Source organism: Malus domestica, chromosome 17, assembly GCF_042453785.1.
Source record: "Malus domestica chromosome 17, GDT2T_hap1".
NCBI classification, from domain to species: Eukaryota; Viridiplantae; Streptophyta; class Magnoliopsida; order Rosales; family Rosaceae; genus Malus; species Malus domestica.
This window is the reverse complement of record NC_091677.1, coordinates 34,533,337-34,559,956: the sequence shown is the minus strand read 5'-3', so window position 1 is coordinate 34,559,956 and position 26,620 is coordinate 34,533,337. Positions and strand designations below refer to the sequence as shown.

At 38.1% G+C, this 26,620-nt stretch overlaps 2 protein-coding genes and 1 non-coding gene across 5 annotated transcripts; 1 reads left to right on the top strand and 2 right to left on the bottom strand.

Annotated features, from left to right (window-relative positions):
• Window positions 1–576: 576 nt before the first annotated feature.
• Window positions 577–20,070, bottom strand: LOC103405977 (uncharacterized). 3 transcript variants are annotated; one of them, XM_070817307.1, is made up of 20 exons: window positions 19,720–20,059; window positions 19,205–19,522; window positions 18,615–18,749; window positions 16,377–16,448; window positions 15,926–15,996; window positions 15,700–15,799; window positions 15,499–15,597; window positions 15,089–15,215; window positions 10,320–10,453; window positions 10,172–10,231; window positions 9,758–9,993; window positions 9,106–9,535; window positions 7,163–7,486; window positions 6,449–7,051; window positions 6,125–6,298; window positions 3,406–3,636; window positions 3,030–3,313; window positions 2,346–2,630; window positions 1,791–1,913; window positions 577–948 (listed from the first exon to the last, which is right to left on the bottom strand). In XM_070817307.1, exons 2-20 carry the CDS (start codon window positions 19,352–19,354, stop codon window positions 816–818), a joined length of 3,771 nt encoding a protein of 1,256 aa, XP_070673408.1. In that variant the 5' UTR covers window positions 19,355–19,522; window positions 19,720–20,059; the 3' UTR covers window positions 577–815. The 3 variants fall into 3 exon arrangements, with proteins under 3 accessions (XP_070673408.1, XP_070673409.1, XP_008343230.3); XM_070817308.1 differs by having other exon boundaries at window positions 19,205–19,495; window positions 19,720–20,058; XM_008345008.4 differs by having other exon boundaries at window positions 19,205–20,070.
• A 785-nt stretch (window positions 20,071–20,855) lies between these two features.
• On the bottom strand, window positions 20,856–25,456 carry LOC103405978 (cathepsin B-like protease 2). The gene is made up of 10 exons (XM_070817309.1): window positions 25,146–25,456; window positions 24,914–24,967; window positions 24,699–24,779; window positions 24,396–24,560; window positions 24,107–24,181; window positions 23,883–24,008; window positions 22,880–23,098; window positions 21,466–21,579; window positions 21,349–21,384; window positions 20,856–21,229 (listed from the first exon to the last, which is right to left on the bottom strand). Exons 1-10 carry the CDS (start codon window positions 25,230–25,232, stop codon window positions 21,092–21,094), a joined length of 1,095 nt encoding a protein of 364 aa, XP_070673410.1. The 5' UTR covers window positions 25,233–25,456; the 3' UTR covers window positions 20,856–21,091.
• Window positions 25,457–26,515: 1,059 nt separating this feature from the next.
• On the top strand, window positions 26,516–26,620 carry LOC114822808 (U6 spliceosomal RNA). Its single transcript, XR_003771001.1, has one exon. It is a non-coding gene; the product is annotated as a U6 spliceosomal RNA (small nuclear RNA).

The following is a 26,620-nucleotide window of genomic DNA, read 5'->3' as shown; positions in this document are numbered from 1 at the left end:
GTTCTCGACTATTGGTCCTCACGCCTCCTCGACTTTTTTCACTTGTGTTTTTGTTCGGGGTATTGAGGTGCCCACTGTGTTGGTTTCGATAAAGGACCATATTTATGCATTGGAGGTTCTTTAGGATATGTCAATGTCTCCATTCCACCGGAAGTGGTACAAACTGTGCTAAAGTTGAGTTCATAGCGAGGGCTCTTTGGCTTTGTAGGTGGCTGCTCGTCTTCCGAAAACCACTACCCTTCAGAAATACCTTGCAAACGAATTGTAATCTTGTTTGATCACGAATAAGCTCATACTTCATTCGACAGTCCACACATCAATGGCAATAGGCATTGGAATTTCATGAGATAATAATGTCACATACACGATGCATACATTAGCCTCGATATAAGCATCCTGTTGGAAAAATCAAACCCCGAAAACATAGAACTTAATCCTTATATATTCTTCCAAAACCTGCATAGAACCCGTTCCCGAGTTCTAAACACTCACTTCTCCCTTGGGTCAGGGACTTGCGTCATCCCTACGCATGTGCATAACTGAAACAACCACTTAAATTTGCCCAGCATTCAGAGCTTAAGGAGGAAATTGAATGCCAGATCGTTTTATATCGTATCATGACTGCACACTAGTGTTAAGGGGGAAAGTTTTGAAACAGGTGCAGTGGGACAAATTCGAAGGCCCAAACCACCACTGGGCGATCGACCACTTGCATGCATGCCACAGCTGGGTGATATGATCAGAGACAAAACAAGGGAGAGATGAAAACCATGACTGGCAATGTACTGCCAACTGCACATAAAATTATTTGACACTCATTTATCAATCCTAAGGTTATTACATAGATGTCCTAGTTCAGGCCTCGCGTCCATCCATGATGTGAACTTTATATCAGCCGCACAAGTGCAGTAAAGGTAGGACCTAAATGTGATTAGGAAAAAGTACCGCCTGCAGATGGAAAGAGTGGGTTAAATTAATATAACAAAAAAATGAATCATGAACTCAACGAAAACGTTATTGCTTGCTGAACACATCCATGTGAAGAATTCATATCTGGGATCAATGCAGTACAAATTCAGGTTTTTGTGGGTTTCAACAGTAAGATGAGAAATGGAGAACCTATAGTCAAGACTCAATACAACACAAGAAATAACTCATAATCAATGATTTTTTTTTTTTTCCTTTCTTTCTTTCTTTCTTTCTTTTCTTTTATGAAAAGGAACAAATTTATTAAAAAGTAACCAGTGAACAACTAGAAGCCAGATACAAAGGGAACTAGCAGAAATTTACAGCAGCCACATAAAAAATCTATGATATTAACATCTTCCGCTGCCGCCCAGTCTAGCAAGATAGTCGAAAGTAAATAAATCCCTAAACTATGACAAGCCCAAAGCCCAAAGAGAAGTGTAAAGAGAATACTTAAGGGATAGGGTATAATATTGTAGCTAAGACCAAATATTTAGGCCCAAACCTAAACCAAAGCGAATAGGCTAACTTGGCTATTGCGAGAAAGCTACATGACACCAGCTCACACACTACACAGGATCGACATTGTCATTCCTAACATAAAATTTGGAGATCAAAGAAGAGTTCTCATCCTCTACTGATATGCAACCTCCTACTGTTGGAATTGGTTTTCATAGACCACCTGGACTGACTATATTTATCCAATACTTTAAAAGGTGAATGAAATTTGACATAGGCCAAACCTTCTTATCTAAAGGTGGAAGACATGATGCAAACATTCATAATAAATACAAGAAAAGCAGGACAATGCTACTTCAACCTACTTTAATGCTTTGATCCCCATGTCCATGAGACATGCTCGTTGCTCGTCATCAGCATCAGGGAACTTTTTGAGTTCCTTACTATAATAAAGAATGTCATCTCGCAGATGTCCCGCACCTGCACACCTTTTAATTGAAGAACCAAAGTAAGAAGCATAAACAAGAAGTGCCAATTATTAGCAGCTGAAGGTATGTTAAGGATCATTTACTCCCCACAAATGTAAAATAAGCAAAAATCGAGCAAGTGCATAATTACACGAATGAAACACAATCACACAAGCATAGAAGCATTATTTTCTTTTTTATGTCGACTGAAGACATGGGTTATATGACACAGCCAATACCTAACAGATTAGTATTTGCAATTTGTGAGGGTCGTTGTAGCTATTGTATGAAATTCTTGATTAATAATGACACAGCCAACACCCCAATTTATTTTTTCTACACTACTGATTGCTAAACCTGCTTTTACATTTGAAGACATTACCTGATGCTTAGACAAGAAGGAAGTACCATAAGGAGAGAAGTTCCACATGGACTTTTTCATATATAAAATACCTTTCAATAACAATGTCAACGTCTGCTTTGCTCTTAGGACCGTACACAAGAACTCTTGTAAGGCTTAGTATGTCTCGGTAGTCACCCATCCTCAGAACTTCTTCATCAGAAGCTCGAGAAGGCAAATCCTCTTCAGGTGTACACATGAGGTTTGTTCCAACCAAAGGTTGTGGATCCTTTGGTAGGGAATTTGTTTCTGCACCAATTCTGATACAAATAATAGCCATTGCATATGCAACTCCTCCAAACCCTGTGTGTGATACAAAAAGGTAACACCCTGCAGAGCTATAGGTAAAAGTCAATTTTACTGAAATTTATAATTAAATTCATAAATAAATTCACAAATTGAACACCCGTAACATGTTAGTGGTATCCAAATGCCAGAAGTGGTGTATTACTGTAAAACCTCCGAGTGTTTTTCATTTAGAAAAATATAAAATAAACTCCTGTAAAATGTGTGTGGTATCATGATGAGGAAAAATCCCTTCAGCATACAACTTTGTTATCGTAACAGAGGGCAAAGATAAAATTCCCAAAAGAAATAATGGTGTCGAGAGTACTTGTAATTCACATCTATAAATTTTGTTTCACAATTTTCATTGTTTGGTACAATTTTGTTAGTTTTGATATCTTTAGTGGTATCACCAGTTACAGATGGGAATCATACGAAGCGTGGATACTTACTCATCTATGCAGTATTGAATTGCATCCACATCAGACGCTAAAGCCTCTCTTTCTCTAGTTAATGGTATTCTCCTGTATGCAATATTATAACCCTCATCTTTCAGAGCGGCATATACTTCAGCAGGTGTCTTAACATCATCTGCAAAGATGTTTTCTAAGTATCCTATGACACTGGACTGGTTTAATGCCGGGCTATATTCTTCACGGTGTAAAAGCATACGGCCACCGGACTGCCTGACCTCAGATAGTATATCTTCTTTTAGTCGTGCTTCCATGTGTTCCACCTGCAAATGGTTCCGTTGAATTTAAAACTGGAGTTTATAGCTAGCTTAGGGAATTGTACTTGAAATATGAAAGAAAAAACATTGGTGCACACCACTGAGCCTGTGATTCCCACATGCTTGAGTGTATCAACAGGTTTGTTTAGCTCCCGTAGGACAAATGGTGTACCATTAATGTAGACAATTGCTTCTTCTCTCAGATCAGTTAAAACCACTTTCTGAGCAGCAGATCCTTCTGCTTTGGGTTTGGCACCTAAATATGCCAACATCTCTTTGGCACCAAGAATTGTTGGTGTAGCCATGCTATACACAGGATATCCATCCACCTGATTGAAGAAAAAAACAAAATTAGCCAAAAAAAGTAGAAAGTCTCTTTGTTCTGTCCAACTTACCTTTCTATGTAATCCACTAAAGCTTATAAAAACAGTTATACATGCCAATGTAAAAATATGGCTCCAATATGATAAAAAATATCTTGATTCATGCAATCAATAACTCAGAGTGCCGGAGTTAGCCCTTCAACATATCATTAAGCAGGGAGTGTAGCCTTTAAGCAAACCCACTGTGCACTGTTTATGGCTTGCTTGGGAGTTCTTTTGGCAGCACACCTAAGGAAATGCTTCCAAATGAATAAGTTACAACTTACAAGCAATTGGGCTCTTAATAAAAAATTTCTACATGTTAAAAATTAAAGAACCACGACAAATAACACTACTGAATAAACCCGCTTTTTACGAAAAACACTCCATAGAATTAACTTGAAAACTATTATGATTCTTGTGAGGATTTTGGTTCAAAGATGCAAGCAAGTGTAAGTAAATAAATCTATGCTTCATAATCATTGGTTGGCATCGATTTGAAGGTTTTAGCTTTCGATGTAGTTGATGCATGGCCGATACTGTTTCCCAATTAGTTGTAATTTCCATCATTACCAAGGAAAAAGTCAAATGCCTTGAATGTCTAGAATCTCTCAATTGTATGACCTTAAACGAAAATTAACTTAATTGCTTAAGATAGATGCTGTGTTGTCAATTTGGTGGCTGAGGATGACTCTTGAGGCATTTTATCTCTAATATAGGGAAGTAGTAGTTATGTTATAAACTAGACTATACAAATATCCAAACTTTTTTAAAAAAGAGAAACGCAAGTATAATAATTAGTGAATGCTTGAAAAATATTTTAAAAAACTTGCCCCTTTTATCTTGTCGAACCAGAAAGGAGCAGAGAAAAGAAGGCGATCCAATTAGTTATCTGGGTGAAAAAACATTAGGCAGCTTTGCAAGGTTCGTTACTCCTACGATAGAGCTGGGTATATGAAAAGGTGAGTTATCTTCTTTTTCCTTCTCTTTCTTTTACTCTTTTCCTCCTACATGGTGGTAATAATAAAACAACCCTAGCCTCTGTCTCATGATTTTAAACAAAAAGGAGCAGAGAAAGGATGGTCTTCTGTGGCTGGCTCAGAAATATTTTGAATATTACAAGGTAGGCCCTTATGCTTGCTTTAAAAACCAAGACCCCCATTTGAAGCGAAATTGCAAATGTACCCCTGTTGTATCTGTGTGACATACCAACCAAAAAGTTAGGGCCGTATATGTTTGGATTGCTAACCAATTTTAAATATACGTACGACATAGCTCACCACTCCTAATATCCCAGGCATTGATTATTTTTTTCTTTCTGTAAAAAAGGTCGTACCCAGTGCACAAGGCTCCCGCTTTACGCAAGGTCTGGGAGAGGTGAATGTCGGCTAGCCTTACCCCCATTTATGGAGAGGCTGCTCCCAATATTTTTTTCTTTCTGTAGTCGTCTTATAATCCATTTCATTTCCTATACATGGATGTGTTGTTTTGTCTCTCCTGGTACATAAACCATAGCTGGCCTAGTGAGAATACAACCCACATGGACTTCTTCAACAACTTTAGCAACAAGCTCAAATGTAACACTATGAATCCCCTTAACCTTGGCAATAAGAATATACATTACTTGTCCATCATTAGATTAAATAGCCAACATTCAATGAGGCTTACGGAAGATATGTATGCCACAGGCTTTCCTTCACCTTCCTACCACATCTTTCACTACTTTCCACAACTATCATCCCCAAAAGAGGCTTAAAATTTTCCCCAAAATGTGAGAGTATTGTTGCTAGTGAAGAATCCCAGCACCTCATTTTCCCTACCTGCTCCTATTGACCTATCAACGTTCTATTTGGTGAGATTAGCGTTCCACATCAAGTATGTCAAGCCTTGCACCCCAATACATAAATATCTTGGGCCTCTACACCAACGTCAGGTGGTTTTGGGTTGGTTACGTAACCAGAGAAATTTTTCACGTGTCAGGCACAATGGCTACAAATATTCCACATCATCCAAACATAATGCATCCAAATATTTGTCTCAGACTCCGACACATGTTCGGTCTCATTTTGAAAATATATATATGGATCCAATATAACAGTCTTTGGACCACAATATATAATATCCTGGACCTCTCCGCTCATTAGTAATGGGTTGGGTGCTCTAATTTTAGCACTATTCTTCCAAATTTCGACCCCTCTGCAAGGTTATAGGATAAACCATTTCCTAACCCTGTTAACTTATTTTAATAAATCATTGACCATGAAGGACACCTAAAACCAGAAGACCACCTGCAGACTCGCTTCACCTCAAATATGTAAATTTAAATATATAAGTTTGAATAAACGCAACTACATGAAGTAATGCTGTTACACACATTCCATCTGTAGCCTTATCCAATTGAATAGAAACTTGAGATCCCTACTTATCTATCACCCAGAAAGAACTATAAGCATACCTTATAAACATGTGGTGCACCATGGATTTGAATGTGACTAGACGTCCTTTGACCTGGAAAGAAATACATTTTAAGTATAGAACCTTTCCCCAAAACAGAACCGTTACGGGCCTTGATAATGGCCTCCATGACAGCATCTCCATGTTGGGACTCATGTGGTGCTCTCAACTCCTCCTGAATTCCAAAACCAAAGTGTTCAAAAATTATATATCCATCCCAAAATAAAGAAATATAAATTAACCTCTTAGAGTAAGCTTGCCAACCAATAGAAAAAAAAAAAGAAAAAAAAAGAAAGTCTCTAAGCCAAAAGTAGAAGGGATTTACAGGGACAGTAAAAAAGCGTCCAGGTCTTAGTCTTATGCTCCATTTCATTGCTTGAACCTCTGGTCTCTGATGCAACCAATTCTTAAACGTCATCCTAGATTCTCCTTGCCCACAGAATCCATCAAATGCTTCACTTCCTAAGTATGCTGCAAAAGCAATTAAACGGAAGTAGCGCTCCAAGTACTCAGCACCACGATTTAGTGCCACCCTCCTTACCCTTGGCTCAACATGTTGTTGATTGAATACCTTTCTATACTGCAGAACAGCCTGACGTATGTTCTGTAGAGCAGAACATCTATCTATAATAGCATCTAAGGCCTCCCGGCATTCCACCCCATTATCAAATAATCTTGTTATTTTCCACAACAAGAGGATGTCATTCATGCCGAATACACGGCTTTGCTCCTTTTCATTTCTAAAATTTGTAACACTGGAGGTTGATGCAGCACTACTACCTCCAGTTTCGTCACCACTTGAGCTACCACCATCCACCTCTTCAAGGGTAATATTGTCAACCAGGATTTTGATAGGTCTCCCATAGTCAATTCGGAGTTTCAAAAGGCAAGCAATTACCGTACCTGTGGTTGTCCTTCCTCTACCCATCTGTGAATATTAAAGGAAAAAGAAAAATACTACAGATTGGTTCGGAAAAAATTTATTGTCTCCTTGCACGTAAACAGAAAAGAAGGAAAAGGGAAAGAATTAAATGTGAACCTGGCAATTGAAAACAAAAGCAGTGTCCTTGGAAGCAGAAGCAATATTAATAGCCAATGTGTCAAAGTCAGAACTTTTGGGAGCTTTACCATCCGTTATGGGTACACGCGCATACTTGATAGGAAAACCATCTTCCTCCAAACCTTTAAAAACCTCTAGCGGGGTCTGAATAGCCTCAGAATTTACATGCTCCCAAGCATCAAATATTTGCCCATCATCTGTTTCATGAATAACCATTATGGCACCCCCATAATGATCGGCTTCTCGCAAGATATCTTCTTTTAACCGAGCTTCCATCCTCTCCACCCTCTCACGATCAATACCCTGGAAAAATAGATCATAGTTTCAATATCTACCTCAAAAAGGAACAAAAACAAAGCCATTTGTACCAATGATGACAGTTGTAATTACGCCTTGAGATTTTACCCTTATATGGGTCTTAGATGCCATGTTCATGCTACAACATCTTTGTGCTTGAAACCCCAAATGTGCCTAGGTTGAGGTCCGTATTCTGTTCACTCTTGTTAAAGTTCAATGGAATCAAAGGTCTGAGAAGAGAGCCATTTACTCTTTCCCTTTTGTAGTACAAATCATCCATAACTGTAAAGACATCTGTCTTCATATGATTAAAAAAAAATTAATTATGGACTGGTGCAATAAAACTGGACACTGCACGACAGTTCTGTTAATAATTATTTCTATTTCTAATATAAGTATGACTAGATGAAAGATCAAGGAAATGCTTGTTATCTAGGGGTGGGAGGCTTAGTTTTGTGCAATTTTCTTTTTCCTGTTTATTAACGAAAGAGGTTCTGGAAAATTCACTGGCATACCATGTCTTTCTTCAAAATTCCAAATCGCGTGCAAGGTAAATTAGAGATCATTTAGGGAAGGGCAGAGGAGAAAGGGTTAGTACATGGTGAAGTGGGAATTGGTTTTATACCTATTGGAATAGGACCAGACTCAGGGTGGAATGTAGAGTCAATGTGGTATCGTTATTAGGTGGTATAATATATACATTATGGATGTGATCAAGGAGCAAATCCATTTGACATGCTGTCCTCAGGAGTAAATATTGTCTAGATGCCAGCGGGTGGTTATGTTTATCATTCCCCCACAAGAGAGACTCTGCTGTATGAATCTTAGAACGCCATTGCGCTCGGTTTTGCGCCAAGTCTTCCGTTAGCTCCAAGTACTCCTTATCTTTTCTTATAGTCTCTTTCCCAATCTTCCTAGGTCTTCCTCTACCCCTTTTGCCCTGAGCCTCCGTCTCCTAGTTGCATTTTCTAACCGAAGCATCCATAGGTCTTCCATTCATGTGTTCAAACCATCTTAACCGATTTTCTCTTATCTTATTTTCAATTGTGGCCACTCCTACTTTACCTCAGATATCCTCGTTCTTAATCCTATCCTTTCTCATGTGCCCACACACCCAACGAAGCATTCTCATCTCTCCTACACTCATTTTCTGGACATGTTGCTTTTTGACAGTCCAACGTATATAAAGGATAATATTTTCTTTTATTACCATAACATGCTTATGTTCTCAAATTCTCAAACAATGAATTGCACCAATCTTCAGGCAACAAAAGCATCTCATGATGCCCAATTATCTGGCAAGGTAACACATTTGCATACAGCTAGACATGTATTTTGACAGTATGAAGATGATTAAAGTACCATGCAAAGTGTACTACCTATGCCGTAGAAGAGTCCATTTTGCTCCTTGTAGCATATAGCAAGTTATTAATTTAATCTAGCTTTATACTGCAAGGAGAAAATTGCATTTTATGGTATGATCAAACAACTTTTGAGTATAAACTACCATGCAAAGTGTCTGATGGTTAAAGTTAACTCCAAGCAACAAGTACTGCTTCATTTTTTATTTCCAATAAATATCATATAGATGTGACATGAAAGGTAAAACTAAGACAAAAAATTACCGTGTACTCGAGCATATTTTTGTAAGGCCTTTCAACCTCACGAAGTACAAATGGTTTTCCGTTGATATAAATAACAGGTTCTTCTCTCATATTATGCCAAAAAACTGGGCGGCCATCTTTGGAGCTACCAATCCTGTGGATGACAGATCGTATACCATCAATTGTTGGATTTGCAACTCCATAAACAGAAAATCCAGGGACCTCTCGGAAATTAGGGGCACCATCCACTCTTTCTGGTAAATTTTGGTTTTGACAACCAGGACAGTGGTCACTTTTCAGAACTGTTTGACTACCAAGAACCTCGCCCTTTCTCAAGGCAGCAACTACACCCATCTCACAAGGCCGACCATCAGCAGATTCAGCAATCTTCTTTAAAGATGGATTCAAACTTGCATATCCAAGTGCACCCATTGGATCTCTTCTCAGAAGCCTACAACCAAGAGAAATTGAAGCAAAAGAACTTAACCAGATGGTGTCCCAATAACTAAGCTGTGCTATATTTCATTTATGAATTCGCAAAAAGCCATGAACATAAAGTAATTATTAACTAAGTTTCATCTTATTTGTACCTTAGTAGATAAGAAAAGAAAAATTACCAAAGATGGTATAAAAAAAGAAATGAAAACTCAAATGCTACACCTGTTATTTTTACCTGCGAATAATACTATACAATTCAGGCCTAGCTTTCATCCAATCAGCAAAACCAATATAATCACAGGAACTAGAACGGAGGGCTGCTCCCTCTGAATGAATGTACACGGTAAAGCATATAAGGAAGTAGTATCGTTCCAAATACTCCATGAAAAATGAAAGTGATGCTTCCTTTTTCATCTCATCTGGCTGGCGCATAATACTATTGCGATAAGTAGCAATTGCTTCACGTAAGTTCTGTACTTAGATTCAATAGATAGAAACATCAAACTCTTAAGATAAACCATCAAAATCTTAGATAACATGAAGCAATAAAATCATCTATCCAAAAAGGAAAAAATAAATTCATGCAAAGGTAAAACATGTACTGAGATGCTGTACCATAAAGTTAATAAATAAAGGATTGAAACTATACCTGCATAGAGGCACACTTGTCAATGACTTTATCCACTTGTCTCTTGCCTTCAACGCCACCCTAAAGGCATGTTGTTGATTAATAAAATACTTGAGAATATCTTAACCATTTAACATAACCATAGGCAGCAAAAGAAGATATCAAATACCTCTAATACCCGAATCAAGCTTCTTATGACAGCATATTCACCTCTACGAATCGCATCTTCTGAACTTGGAACATTGTCACCAACAATTTCACTGGATTCAGAAATTTTTCCAATTGAATTGGTTCTTGGAATACCTATTTTATTTGAAAATAATATACAATTATGAAATCCTTTAAAAGCATAACCAACAAAAAAGTAACCAATAAAGGACTTGAAATTCTCTAAACTAGACACACCCAAAATAAAAGATAACTGAAATTATTGTAAATATGCCCAGGACTCTCACAAGAAACCAGCAGAAAATGCAGAACATGGTTTATTTTTCAATGGAGGAATCTGCTAATGGTAAGAGAAGCTTCTGGTATTTCTCAGAAGTCAAAAGTAATATTAATAGCTGAGTGTTGAGTGGCAGGGATAAACACTCAAAAGATGGAGTTAGTCTCAGTTTTGTTATGTGAGGTGAGGAGATGGCCTATGACACATTTAGGATTATCTTCAAATGACAAGGCAACACAGAGGGAATAGCGTTTGGTATCCTGTTGTAGAAAATGTGGAGAAGAGGCTAGATGGTTGGAGCCAAGAATTTTTGTCTCAAGGTGGTAGGCTGTAATCCATTCGGTTTTAAACACGTACCGGTAATCACCTTTCACTTTTTAAGATTTCCAGTAATGTGACCAAGAGGCTAAAGAGAGATGAGGAATGTTTCATGGGAGGGGGTAGCGAAGAGGAAAATAGATCATTTGAGTTGATGAAAGTAATGGCTCGGGTGAAGGAAATGGGAGGAATTTGGTTAAGAATTATAGGGTGCTTGGAAAATGGTTTTCAAGGTTTCGATTAGAGAGAAATCCCCTTCCGTATGCTGTCATTATATAATATGGGCTTTATGAGAATGGTTGGGATCCAACTTTGTGACAAGAGCCTCAAATTGATGTCCATGGAAAGATAATTTTACTGCCTTCTTTTTTTTCTTCTTATTGTCGTTTTGGGGTGTTGAACGGAGAAGGGGTGTGACTTTGGATGAGTGTTGGGTTCCAGTATTAGGGAGAATGACAAGTCATCCAATATAGTTAATATTAAATAGTTTGTTAAAGCTAAATGTAATTAGTTCTGTTAGTAACTGTAATTAGTTAAGGTAGTTGAGGGTATTCTTGTAACTAGCCTAAGGCAGCTAAGGCTATATATATTCACATCTGTGTAACTGACTTATTCATTCAATACAATTGGAAAACTTACAGAGGAAGTTTTCTGTTTCTATATGGTATCAGAGCCATTCTGCTTCACAACATCGACCTTCCCTTCAGCTCGTCAAATCGATCGATTCTCGATCGATTCTTGCTTTCTTCTCTCTAATTCTTCTATTTTTCGTCTCCGATCTCTCTTGAATCTTGATCTCTACAAGATATGGCTGCTCAATTTGAATCGCCACCAACTGGATCGTCTTCTCCGATCATCTCCCCTTAGGTCCAAAACCCTAATTCTTCTTGTAATCCAAGTCCTCTGAATTCGTATACCTCTCTTACGATTCACAACATCAGCAGTATAGTGTCGATCAAGCTGAAAAGATCCAACTATTTGCCATGGCGAGCACTGTTTGCTCCAATTTTCAAGCGATACAAACTTCTTAGTATCATTGATGGCACTGAGATTTTTCCTTCACCATTCTTGCCTGATCGCTCGATGAACCCTGCCTTCTAGGATTGGTATGAAAAGGATCAAAATCTCTTGATCTGGCTTAATTCTACCCTATCAGAAGAGATCATTCCGTTCACGGTTGGGGTTTCCTCTTCTCGCGAGCTCTGGGTGAAGCTTGAACAGCGCTTTGGTGGAGTTTCAGAGGCTCACATTCACCAATTGCGATCGCGACTTCAATCAATTCAGAAAGGATCTCAGTCCATCTCTAAGTATCTTCAACAAATCATGGAAATTGCTTATTCCTTACAAGCTGCTGGTGCTTCAATGTCCGATCATGACCTAATTGCTGCCACACTACATGGATTGCCTGATGAATTCAAGTCCTTTATTGATTCCATCATGCAGCGGTTATCCTCTACATCCCTTGATGAACTCCATGGTCTCTTACTCACCAAAGAGTTATCTATGGCTCGCCGCAAGACTATTATTTCATCCTCTGCAACTTGGTGGCAAAGGGCTTTCATCAGCAAGGAGTTTATTTTCAAGAAACCTTCAGTCATGTTGCTAAACCAGTTACCATTCGGATTCTCCTTACACTTGATGTCCAATATAATTGGTTTTTGAACAAATTAGACATTAGCAATGCATTTCTTCATGGAGATTTAAAGGATGATGTTTACATGCAACAACCTCCTGGTCTTATTGATCCTAACTCTCCCAGTTTTGTTTGCAAGCTGAAGAAATCCTTATATGGTCTTAAACAAGCTCCTCGAGCTTGGTTTGATAAATTGTTTCAAGCCCTTCATACAATTGGGTTTCACCAATCCCAATCTGATGCTTCTTTGTTTGTTCTTAATGGCCCTTGGTCATTGTCCTTGTTTATGTGGACGATATCTTAGTCACTGGACCCAACTCTCAACTCTGTTAACAGTTTATACAACTTAGCACTCAGTTTCCAATGAAAGATCTTGGTCCTTTACACTATTCCTTGGGGTTGGAAGTACGCAAATCTAACAAAGGACTCTTTCTACATCAGACCAAGTACTTACTTGATCTCTTTAAGAAAACAAATATGGAGGGTGCAAAACCTTGTTGCACTCCTCTTGGTTCTAAGAAACTGGATCACAGTGGACCTCTCTTATCAAATCTCACTTATAGTTGGTGGGTTACAATATCTCACTTGGACTCGACCGGATCTTGCATTTGCTGTCAATCAGATATGTTAATTTATGCATGCTCCAAGAGAACATCTTCAAGCAGCAAAAAAGGTCCTCAGATTTCTTAAAGGTTCTATTTCCCATGGTTTATGGTTCACTAAAAGTCCTATCAATCTTTCAGCATACTCGGATGCTGATTGGATTGGCTGCACATTTGATAGGCGGTCCACCAGTGGATAGTGTATTTCTTGGCTCTAATCTCATCAGTTGGAGTGCAAAGAAACAAAGCATTGTTGCTCGTTCCTCTACAAAAGTTGAATATCGTTCTTTAGCACATACTACTGCAGAACTCACTTGGGTCTGCAAAATTCTCAAAGATCTTCATTTCCCTCTACCAACACTGCCTACACTATGGTGTGATAATATCTCAGCAATCTCTTTAGCATCTAATCCTATTTTTCATGCTCGAACCAAGCATGTTGAGATTGACTATCACTACATCTGGGAGTTGGTACTAGCAAATCTCATCAAAGTTCACTATGTTTGCAGTGAAGACCAATTAGCTGATCTCCACACCAAATCTTTGTCTAGAAGCAGATTCTCTTATCTGTGTTCCAAACTTCCAATTGGAATCCTCTCTGATTCCTCCTTTAGTTTGAGGAGGTGTATTAGGGAGAATGACAAGTCATCCAATATAGTTAATGTTAAATAGTTTGTTAAAGCTAAATGTAATTAGTTTTGTTAGTAACTGTATTAAGGTGGTTGAGGGTATTCTTGTAAATAGCCTAAGACAGCTAAGGCTATATATATTCACATCTGTGCAACTGATTTATTCATTCAACACAATTGGAAAACTTACAGAGGAAGTTTTCTCTTTCTATATCCGGAAGTGTTTGTACTATTATAGAACTTTGTGGAACTGTTTCGAGGTAATTGGACTGGAGAGGAATAGCATAATTTTTTAAAACTACAGAGGTAAACCACAGGAGAGTTCTTGAGAAGAAGTCAGGTTTCCTTGTGAGCTTCTCTTTCTCAAGCCTTTAGAATCTTTCATTTTTTTATCTTTTTTTTTTTTGTAATTTTATTAGATTGGAGAGCTGCTGTGGGGTAGCTTTTAGAGTTGTATTACAGTGTAACAGGTGTATTTTGGATCTGTCTTTTGACATTTGTATCATTTTGTTTCTGACATCTGGTTCACTAAGTTTTGTATTGTGACTTTAAGCTTTTAAATAAAATATTGTTTCCGGAATGAGATAGAGAGAGATCAGAATCTTCCAATTGTAATACAACCTAAATGATCAGGAGGTGGGAGTTAACTTCATTACTGTCCTGGTTCTTGCTTTACCTTTCCGGTCCCTTTTACAGGAAATAGGGGAATCTCGAGGTCGGAGTCGTTAGAGATACTCTTGTAAATCCTTTTCAAGACAACTAATGGAACACTCTTCTCTTTCTCCATTTATTTCCTCTCATTTAATTTAGAAGGCTAAAGTATCGCTCAAGTTACAGGTGCTAGCTTAGATAATCAATTAGTCACAAGAGGTTGATTACTTGTATATGGCTTCAAGAAGGAGACGACCTTTTTCTTGTCAATCTCCACATTGATGTGTTTTGAGTAAAAGTGAGACTTAAAATTAGACCACTTGCTTATTTGCTGTCCAAATGTGTTGTCCTTGTGGTTTGAGGCTGTTCAGGGAGGCTGATATGAGTTGGATGATTATAACCATGTTGTCTTTGTGATTATTGTCTTCTAATATCAGAAATCACATAAATACTGTTTAAACTTGAAATGGAAGAGGTGGAGAGAAGAAGGAGCATATGAGGAAATCCTATTTTCATTAGAATAGCACAAACAAACTCCTTCAGAAAAGAAATATAGATTAACCAAGTTAACAAGTTCTAGAACAACAAAACTCCTTCGGATGACTGAAATGAGTCAATTCAATAGAATTAGTATTTGAGTGAATAGAGTAAGAGGATTACCGGAAGCTCCTATACGGTTGAGGTATATCAAAGTTGCAATCACCATTCCCGTTGTAGTTCGCCCACGTCCCATTTGACAGTTAAAAATTATTTCTGCATTTATGTCAGCTTGAGAAATTTTATGAACCTGAATACAAAGAATAAAAGAGTAAATAAAGCGCAAACATCAGCAAATGTAATTCAGGAAGGTGATAATATTCTATGACCACAAGACCACAAACAGACTTTAACTCTAGGAGTGCAGCTCAATTCATGGTCATGCCAAGAACTAATGCACTCCAACCAATTTAGGTTCGGTTGGTCTTGGTTCCCATCTTCTTGGACCCAATTGATTGAGGTTTGGTCCCAGGTTTTACCTGGCCTGAAAAGAATTGTGCTACATGTACTGTTCGACTAGAAAATGAACTAACCAAAATATCGAAATCCAGCTCCTTAGGTGACTTTTCATCAGTTATAGGAACACGTTCATAGTCAACAAGGTATCCTTGTTCTTGCAATTCCTCGTAAACCTACAGAATAATAAAATAAATAAATTACTTAACATTAAGTATACAGGTGGGTTTTCACCTGTTCTCTCATTCCCATCTATGATAGTTGTTCCAATGAGATACCTCTAGTGGTGTCTTCACAGAATCACGTGACACTGGTTCCCATTGATCCACCATCTGACCATCTGGCAGTTCATCAGTGACAAGGATCTTATTTCCATATCTGCTATTTCAGATGTGGAAATAATGTCCAATATCATAGAAAGCAGGCGTGAGAAAATGTTAAAGTTTATGGTGCACAATTTCCTAACATCCAGAGGTAAATTCAGCGTACAACCAAAGGAGATACCTTGCAGCTTCAGTTAAAAGATCTTCCTTTAACCGGGCTTCCATTTGTTCAACCCTAGCCCTGTTAATTCCCTGATGGTTTTTGTAAAGCCACAATCAATTTAGAAGGAAACAGAAAATGTGGCTAATTAACACGTTGACATGCTTGTGCATTGCAATGCAAATAGCATTATGCATGTATTATAATTAGCAATCCTCTATATTCTCTAAGTCCCGACCCCAATACAAAACAAAAGCAGAAGGGTAAAAACAAAAGAACAAAAAGAAAAAAACCACCATATTCTCCCCCCCCCCCCCCCAACAAAAAAAGAAGAACTATATTTTATAATAGATAATGTTAGACCATGCAGTTATTCGTTCACTACTTCTTAAGTAATGAAGGCAAGTATTTAATAACTAAATCATCGAATATGCCAAATTTGATGGTAAAATTACATTTACAAAAAGCATACCGTATATTCAAGGTTGGAAAAGGGCCTCTCCACATCACGCAAAACAAAAGGGCGACCATTAATATAGACCACCTGTTTGAAGATATGAAGTAAAGTCAGAAAATGCATACTCAAGGGTAATTTTATATGAGATTTTGCAAGTCTAAGAGTACCTTTATATACCGATTAAGGAGTAGGACTAGACTATTTTAGATTAGTCCTATGTTTGGAAACATCTTGGAATAGATGGCAAATCTAATCCCCTTTTTTATTTATATGAAACAAACTTTTATTAATGAAAAACTAATACAACAATGGTGAACAAGTGGTCAGCAGCATAAAAAATACAACCACTATACAGAGGCTTTCCAATTTGACCAAATAAAAGTAAAGGATAACTCTCTAAATTCTGAAGGCATATGCACACAAAGACGCCCAAAAATGCACCCTTAAAAAACAAAAGGAATAATTGGTTGACCAGAGGGGAGAGGTGGATTTACACGGAAAACTGGGGCTTAAGGGAACTCTACTAATTGATACAACCAACAGACCCACCTTATGGTAGAAGAATTCAACTCATTCATTCTGAAGTATCTCTCTACAATCCATTCCTTTCAAGCCCTAGCTTTCTCCTATTCTTTTTGTCCCTCTTTGGTGGGGTAAATAGAACTTTGCCTATGTAAGTTTATCTCATGCTACCGGTTCCCAGCTCGGATAAAGGAGGAAGGTGGAGGGCGTCAGGTAATCGACAGCCGACACTCTGTTTTCACATTGAATCCCTAAGATAACGAATCTTAAATGAAATTGCGTTAAAGCTAGGTCGTCACCTGGAAGTGACGCCTTGTGTGGCCAAGCACAATGATAATTAAGCAAGGGTGGTGACGTACAAACTTCTTTTTTAACGACTCCACTCAAAGTTGTTTGGAAACATCTAATGACATCAACTTTACCCGGGACACTCAAAAGAAGTAATTTGACCTTACTGGACGAGTGAGGCCAAAGAAGCTAGGACTTGAGGGAGGATTCAAGAGAGTATAATGCGTTTAGGTAAGTGGAATGTACAAATCCTAAGAGGAAATTCCTGATTTGAAAACCCTAAACTTTTTTCCATACCAAACCATCCTCTAAACAACCTAAATAATTTAAGCCAGATCACCATTAACCTTACAGTTTTCTGCCATCCTTTACAAGTCAGATTCAGATCCTTTATTAAGGTCTGCCCACCATATAAGAATCAGTAGACAGATACGGTCTTTATTCAGATCTTTACAAATCAAATTCAGATCCTTTATTCAGATCTTTCATACCAGAAGACAAATGTTGTGGGATAAAGTTCGTTTATGGTCTTTATTATGGTATTCGGTTTCTACAGAATTTAAAGAATCTTTTCCTTTATTTGGCTTCATTGGAAAGCTTCTATTCGTTCGCTTTATGGAATTTTCTTAGCTCTTACAATTTTATGGGGACTTTGTTTGTCATCTTGTTGATTGCTTTCTGCTTTTCTTTATTGACATATTGTCCACTTGTGTAATTTTATTGTCATATGCAATAATATTTCATTTCATTAAAAAAATAAAAGTGTCTGGAAAATTCATCCGTCGCTCGACACACCAGTTGGCAGAATGGGCAACATTGAATACTACAATTACAACGGGATTCAGTGAAAGGATGAAGCCAAGAGCTATTACTTGATGTATAGGCACAATATCATCATAAACAGTTGAGCTCATTAGCTTTTGACTGTCAATAGCTATTCATTAAATTTCTAGTTTAGGTTTCTTGTTTATAAGAGGTCGCACTTGGTGCGATGGCAAGTGCCTTCGCCCATGAGCGGTAGGTCTCGGGTTCGAGACTTGGGAGCAGCCACTCCATAAAATGGGGGTAAGGCTAGCCGACATTCACCTCTCCCAGACCCTGCGTAAAGCGGGAGCCTTGTGCACTGGGTACGACCTTTTTAGGTTTCTTGTTTATACAATAATTTTCAATATTAACTTCCCAAAACTGCATTTAGTTCCGGATTGGGTGACTGCATACTCGAGATTAAACTGCTGAAACTTGATCATTATTATATTCTGAAAACAAGATTTCCTACAATAATGTATTATTTTGGTTATTAACAATCAAAAAGACGATGCACATTTTATAACTGAAATATGATGCTAGTCATTTGCACAAATTGTATTGTGCAAACTTCCAATATAGGAAAGAAAGAAATCAAACTCTGACATGTAGAAATAGCATGGAACATATTAACCTTACCGGCTCCTCACGAAGGTTAATCCAAAGAACTTGTGCTCGCTTGCCATCAATTTGTTGAGCTCCAATATGGTTAAGAACATTCTGGATTCCATCGATTGTTGGAATGGCAACACCATGAACATGTAGCGAATCGGCCTATAAACCAAGAGGATAAATATGGAAGGAAAACAAATCAAACAACGCAAGGGATGAGAAGGGAAATGACGTGAAACATGTGCGAGTGATTTAGAGAAGTTTCCATGTAATATTCAAGTTTCATTAAAACGTAAGCATTAGGATGCTACAATGAAAATATGTTGAACCTGATTACGGACAGATTTATATACCTGAGACCACGATGCTTGACGTGGTTGAAGAGGCAACTACTTGACAATGTACATTTTGGTGACAAATCAAGTGAAGTTGTAAGTGGTAAGTATGTGATTGTCTACATATGCGTGAAGTTGTAGAATTGAAGCATTAAAAGCAACCAATAGATCCAGTGGTCAATCAAACAAACAAGTGCTGACTAAATTGAATCCATTAACCCAAAAGGATGCATAGCATATCAAAAGAAAAATGGTTGGCTGATTTTAAGAGAAGTAAGAGACCTGACGGTAATTGGGAGCGCCATCGATGTGGGGATACAAGCGTTTGTTCTGGCAGCCTGGGAAGTGGTCGCTCTTGAGAATGGTCTTCTTGCCCAGCACTGATCCTCCTCTTAGTTTCATTACCTGCTCCGGCTCCTTTGGTATCGACATGGCTCATTTATCTAGTTTCTTTGTTGGGTATCAAATAAAAAACAAACCAGGCAACCGAAACGATTTCCTTCTTTCTTCTAGTAGTGCTACTACTATTGCTATTTCAGTAATCTAGTTAGTCGTCGTAGGTCAAAAATTGCCCTAAGCAAGCACACGGCAGACCAATGACTGACCGCATACAAACATAAGATGATGAAAGGATGAGATTCACTGACTACAAAGTAGAAGAAATAGGAAAGAAATCCAACAACAACAAAAAAACCAAAGGAATCTATCCTCAATTGAGAGAGAGAGAGAGAGAGAGAGAGAGAGAGATGGGTACAATTGAATTTAGAAATAGGAAAAGAGCTGGATTTTATAATTACCTCCAATCCAATCCTCAGTTTCTCATCTCATCTTATCCACGGTAACTGGAAACAAATGTCTCTTTCCTAAAACGAGAGAGAGAGAGAGAGAGAGAGAGAGAGAGAGAGAGAGAGAGAGAGAAAGTGCGAGCGAGGGATGGATGTCGATGACGAGATGTTGTTTTGTTGAGACGGAGTTGCTGAGTTGCTGAGTTGATGTGCGAGTGCGAAAGCGAAGTGGGGCAGAAGAGAGTCCTCGAGGCCCCTCCTCCTCCTTACTCCGCCTCAATCACTCCTCGCACTATACTAAACGTGAAAAGCGTGTTTTTTTCTTGGGATTCTTGGTTTATTTCATTTGCCATTTGCCACGCCAAGGCTGAGCGACAAACATGGCAGTTGGATTTCTATCCAATGGTATAATTATTATAATTTTAAAAGGAGTTCTTGTTTGTAACCGTTGGATCGAAATCCAACTGTCCGTGTTTGTCGTTCAGCAGGATTCCAAGGGTTTGCCTCGGAGAGGATCCAGTTCCATTTAAATGTATCAAGGCTAATTGCTGTGTATTTTTTAAGTTGCTTATTTTAAGAATAATTAATTGTAAAATAAAATAGTTCAATATTGGATAAAAAATAACAGTTTTAAAAGTGTCGTGGGTATGAAAAGTAAAAATGCAATAACAAAGACGAACATGGTAGTGAGAGTGGTGACAACAACCACGGTGATGGCAGCGCTGGCAGCTGTGGCATCGACATTGATGGGGTAATTGGCGGTGTAGGGGCATTAATGCTGGTGGAGAGTGGTGTATACTTGACGGTGGCAGCGATGACGGTGGTGATGTTGGCAATAGTGTAAGGGTGGATGTAGTAGTTTTAGGTGGTGGCCACGACAGCGGTGACCGCGGCGCAACCAATCCAAATTTCAGTTGATGGTGGCAGGTTGATATCGGTTCCAAAAACCCACCTCTTCAAACTTTCTGCACTAAATTTTCCTATAAATTTTCCAATTTAATTTGGTATTACGATTTGTTTTGAATTGGTTTTAGGAACTTAAAGATTTATCTTTGCTTAGAAATAACCTAATTTGTTAATTAATCTTTGCTTAGAAATAAGTTAATAAAGACCAAGTACCAATTGGTTACTCCAGCAAACAGAGGAAGTAAATTACGTTCAGTTTTTATTCGCCCTTTCTAATGGGAGCAGAACAAGCGTACAAATATTATGAATGCAACAAATCATGTAAAGGTACGCATGGGAGAGAGATTGAGAAGTGTTATCGCTCCCTCGCTTTATGTTTTTACTTTATTTATTTATAACGTGAAAAGCAGTGGCATAACACAGTGGAAGTGACAAACCAATTTGTAATTGGTTTACACCAGATACCGAATGATGTCTATCAAACTGACACACCAGCCGCAACAGCATCCACACTGGCAACTTGGCTTATAAAATTTTTGGATGAAGGCAAACCGGCAACCACGTCTTCTTCAATTCCACACTCGTTTGTTCCTCTTCTGATCTTGAAGTAGCCATCCTGCACACCATATGCAATTACGCATACACAATTAGTTTGTGCTTTAGGATCTGAGAGGCCACGTATAACTGTTATCCATAGTTGTTTCAAAACAAATAAACAATTTAATTGAGACATACATCACCCCAGCTTCTATTCCACTGATTCGCCAGAAGCTGAAACACATGAGTGCACGGTCAACAACTAGTGTTAGAAGACAAATTCTGGTTGCAGAAAATACCAGTGCATAGACATACCCAATAGTCCTCTCCATCATTGGTTGTCCCCCATCCAATTAGCTTAACAGCATGACCTCCCAATACATCACCTTTAACATGCTTGTAAACTCCTGATTTATAGTGTGCAAAGTCCTGTAAAACAGTTTAAACAAAACAAAATTTGCGTTGAGTTTAGCGAACTATTATTGGCATTCCAAAAATCTAATTGTGCACTCCGCATAAGAGTATTTTTCTTTCTAAATATACAAAGTTTGGAGTGTCAATAACAATTCCCGTTGTTTGTTCTTTAAATGTCAATTTCTTGCAACTGGTCATCAAAGTTCCTAGTATATAAACTTGGCATTTCACATGTCATGACATTTAACAGAAAAACCAACACACTTTTTGTTTTCTTCGGAAAGAAAGCTTAAGGAATAAAGAGAGGAAAAGAACAAAAGGCAGTGGCCAGACCACCCCTAAAAAGATGAAGCAGAACTGAGACAAAAACATCCCAACTGAAAAGAACAAAAGGCCTAACCAGAACTAGGACATGGCAGCTTTCCAATAGGCAGATTAAGGAGATGCAATTCCTTTTGAATTGGGGGAAACTGAAGCTCAAAGAGCCGACCAAACTTAACTATACTCCATAGTGCCACCATAATCTTCAAAAATCTTTCGGTTCTTTCCATCCAAATAAATGAAACCAGAGCAATCATACAACTCCACATCACCTTTGATTTCTTACCCTTCCAAGAGATAGCAAAAGATTCACTGAAAAGAGAAAGAATCCTTTGGAATTATCCAACACAATCCCATTTCCTTATCCCACTGCAACCACAATACCAAGGACACCGGAGAATCAAGGATCACATATCCAAGATAGTATATGAGGGTTAATCCTGAATTAAGTTTAGGATAAAGTCTGATGACCAAATTGACAGCAAAGATAAGACTGCTCAAATGGGGATATAATTTGTTTATGCAAAGTGATGATGCCATATTTTTTTTTTCTCTAATCTTCTTGACTTTTAGCTGACCATGAGTTCAGTTGTGTTCATTACAGTGTCACACTCGGCTCATGCATACTACTCAGTTGTGTTCAATGAAAAAAAGCTGCAACTCTGTAGGTATTATCACCCCCTGCGCCACCCTCTCTCCCCCTAGTTTCTCCCCAAAACCCCTTCACTTTTAATATGAATGATAGTTGTGAAGAGACGTAAAATGTTCTTGAAAATGTTATAAGATTATATCAAGTTTGGAGTGCCAGGCCATCAATGCATTAGGAGTTGAAATCTCAGTGAAGACTGATAATCATATGAAGAAGGCAAATAATCATATTTAGTTCTTTTCCAATATCACAAATGGGGAGGAAAAGGAAAAGAGAAAAGGACAGAAAGTGTTAAGAACATTGTACACCTAAATTGCTGTTTTCAATTATGGAACAAGAACTTACCTCGTAAACAGTGAATGCAACCTCAACTGGTCCATTCCTATAAACCTCTGCCATGATACTGTGAGGATCAGAGTTGATTCTATACGCACTGATACTATAACGCTTTGAATTCTTCCAGATCTGGTTCCCATCTACACATTTTTTAACGCACTTTGGAGTCGGATAAGCAGGCTCACAACCAGGGTGCGAGCAGCCAGTTGAATCAAAGTATGGGTCACACTGCCAGATGGAACACTAATCAGGACTTCATGCAGTATTAAAAAGTTGTTTATGAACCTAATGAAAGAAAGAACCCTTAAATTTTATATCAGACGGGACTGGTGCAGATTAAATGGAGAGACTAACACAGGGACCTCTTTTTTTTTTTGTTATATTGATTTCCCTGTTTAGGATGAACTACGGAATTATTCCTAAGTGAGAAGAAAGACTTGCAATTCGCGTGCACTGACAATCATTCTAACAATGGAAGAACAGTACGCTTTTAATGCAAGGGTTAGGAATGGTCCCTATGTTGCGAGAGTTGGACTTCCCTTTTGGGTGAGAATTGGTTGGAAATACAAAGGAACCCATTGTCTTTAGGTAACACAATGACCTCCCTTATTTTCTGCAGTTATGCTGACCTCCTTGTTTAGGAATTAGGATGAGCTAAGAATTATACCTACATCGCAAGAAAAACTTTTAATTCTAAAGTAAGCAGTGACAGTCATTCTAATGGAGGAAGACTGAGCTTGGGAGCAAGGTTTGGGAATGGTTCTTATGTTGCAAGAAGGCTTCGAGTTCTAAGGTAAGAGAGCACTAAGATATCATTTCAATATCAAAGGTAGACTTGCATTTGATGTGAAGGTTAGGATTGGTACTGATTATGATCTTGAAAACATTATGTATCTGACAATAGTTCTACAAATGATGGCATAATAGGCAGATGCAAGAACAGAGGTAAGGTTTATCTACTATCGTTTTGAGATTCCACTGGAGAGGTAGGATTGGTACATGAATTTGCTACCTCTTCAGTGACAACACCATGGTGGATAAAGTACCGCCAAGCATAAATTGGATATCCCCCATTACAACCAGCTCCACACATGAAACCACAACACGCTAGGAGATCATTAACAGACAGAGAGATATTCTGCAATAAAGCATAAAGCAAATTAAAAAAGAGAACAAAATATACAAAAGAAGTCAATGTAAATTAGAAATGGAAAAGAGAAAGAGTGCAGCTTTTACCATGCCATAATGGACACAAAAACGATCTGATAGTGCTTCAACAGCAGCAAAAGCCCAACAAGAGCCACAGTGACCCTATATTTCCAGGAAAACCAAATTTTCCCCTTGAATTTTCGGCATCAATTTATTGGACAATATATCATTGGGATGTAGGACAAATTATTACCTGATCTTCATTAAAGAAATTGATCCAGCATTTGACATAAAAAGGGGAATTCATCAGCACCTTTTGCCTTTGAATTTTTAAATCAAAGAAAAAGCGGGATAACAACATATAAAACGAAATCACCAACTGACCTAATATTCTTCCAATGGTGTTACACTGAGGCCAAGCGGTTCTGGCATCAAAATTATTTGGCAACTTGAGAGATTTTGGATAAGTTTTGATAGGAAAACTCTGCAAGTCCTTTTGGGGTGTTGGTTTGACTCCCAGGAGGTGCATAAACTGGCTAACCTGTGGAAAGAAAAGGAAAAATCTTGGGACCTAGTAGTAATACAAAAATAAGCAATAGATGCATCTGTGAGGCAATAGGAGGGCAGGAAATTCGTTTAAATGTGAGCATAATAATATCCTTGGGGTTGAAAGACTCACAGTGTAATTGGAGAATCGAGGATTCATGGCAGCTTCCCATCCAGCCTTGGGGTTTTCATTTATCTGTTTAATGATCGAGTCCTGTTTGGGGGTGAATCACAAATTAATAATGGAATGGAAGTCTCAGTTATTAGCCTAACACCCCCAACCCCCAAAAAAAAACAGGTATTGTATTATCCATAGCATTGATAGATGAGGAAGCAAAAGAGAAAAACCTGAAGAATAGGAGATTGAAGCTTAGTCTTGGAAAGTGGTTTGGCTGCAATCAACTGTGGAGAGTGTTAAACGTTAGTTTGATTTTTGGCCAGCAACCAACGACTGGCGTTAGCTTCAACAATTGAAACTCCAATTCTCACCATATTCATATAATTGATTATGAGTCAAAGAAAGGAAACAGAACAAACAGGGGATAAGATCAAAGGAGATTAATTGACAAGACCAACTTACCTGTGGTTGAAAGCTGGAGATGGCCCCTAAAAGTAACAGACAAGTCGCAGCAGCAAAATACACCTGCGGAATTCTTATGGTAGCCATCTTCCTCCCTCCACTCCCCCTTTCTATCTTCCTATCAAGTCTTTCTTTGTTAACAAGGACTCGACTCCAGGAAAGATAATTATTCTCTCGCTTCCCGTCTTCTCCTTGTATCCTCCTTTTGCTATTTATTTATTTATTTATCTATTTATTTACGTTGTTGGTCGCTTGTCAGAAAAAATTATATGGAAATGTTATTGGTGGGATTAAAGAGATTGTTGCACGACACGTCGACAATGACTTAGCCTTGATATTTGTGTAAAACATTATGGGCCGGCTGGCTACTGCCTTTAAGTGCCCATCCAGCATTGGTCTTTGCAAAACTTTCCTCATCCGCCAGTTTGTAAGGATAATTACTTTCCTCGTACTCCTCATAAATCATCTTTACAAAACACTAGCTAAATTAAAAATGTTTGCGACATTTAATTGAATTCAAATAAATTGACAAACATTATATTCTAAAAAATATTAAAAAAATTCATGATAATTAAATGGACAAATAGTTTCGAATTGAATTAATTTTTTGCAAAGATAATTATGAAGTTCGATGTGGTGTGAGCCCCATAACTAATCCCATTATTTTGAAGTAAAAAAATGAAGTTCCCTTTCCTTAAAGGTTTGGAAATATTATAATCATAGTTGTTCATTCTCTTTATTATCATATAACTATCATCTTAGAAAAATTCATTCAATCTCAAGATTATTTAGTCATCCCGTATGAATTACTATAATCATTGGTTTGTTTGACAGATATGAATGTAAAATAGTCTCCAAATCAAATGAATTTTCTAAACACAACATTTAGATGATATTAATGAAATGTCACGTTTAAAGAGACATATTCTCATGCAACCGATGACGACATATGACAAACGTTTATTGGATAGTTGTGGTAGTTTTGAACATGTGACATTAACAGATCAATGACACCACTAAAACTGTGTGTATTGATTTCAAAAGAGATAAACTCTAGACCTAACAAGCATTCAATGGACCAGTGACGACGCTTGTGACATCCCACATCGCGCCAGGGGAATGATCCTTAAATGCATATTCTCATACCTACGTAGCACGAGGCATTTTGGGAGCTCACTGGCTTCGGGTTCCGTCGGAACTCTGAAGTTAATCGAGAAGGTGGCCAGAGCACTCCCATGATGGGTGACCCACTGGAAAGTTGCTCGTGAGTTCCCAGAAACAAAATCGTGAAAGCGTGGTCGGGGTCCAAAGCGGACAATATCGTGCTACGGTGATGGAGCAGGCCTGGGAAATGGTCCACCCTAGGCGGGGATGTGACAAAGACATCCGATAAAAATTGGAACGATACTAAGAAGATTAGCATGGCCCATGTGCAAGGATGACACGCATAAATCTAGAAATGGTATCAAAGCCAT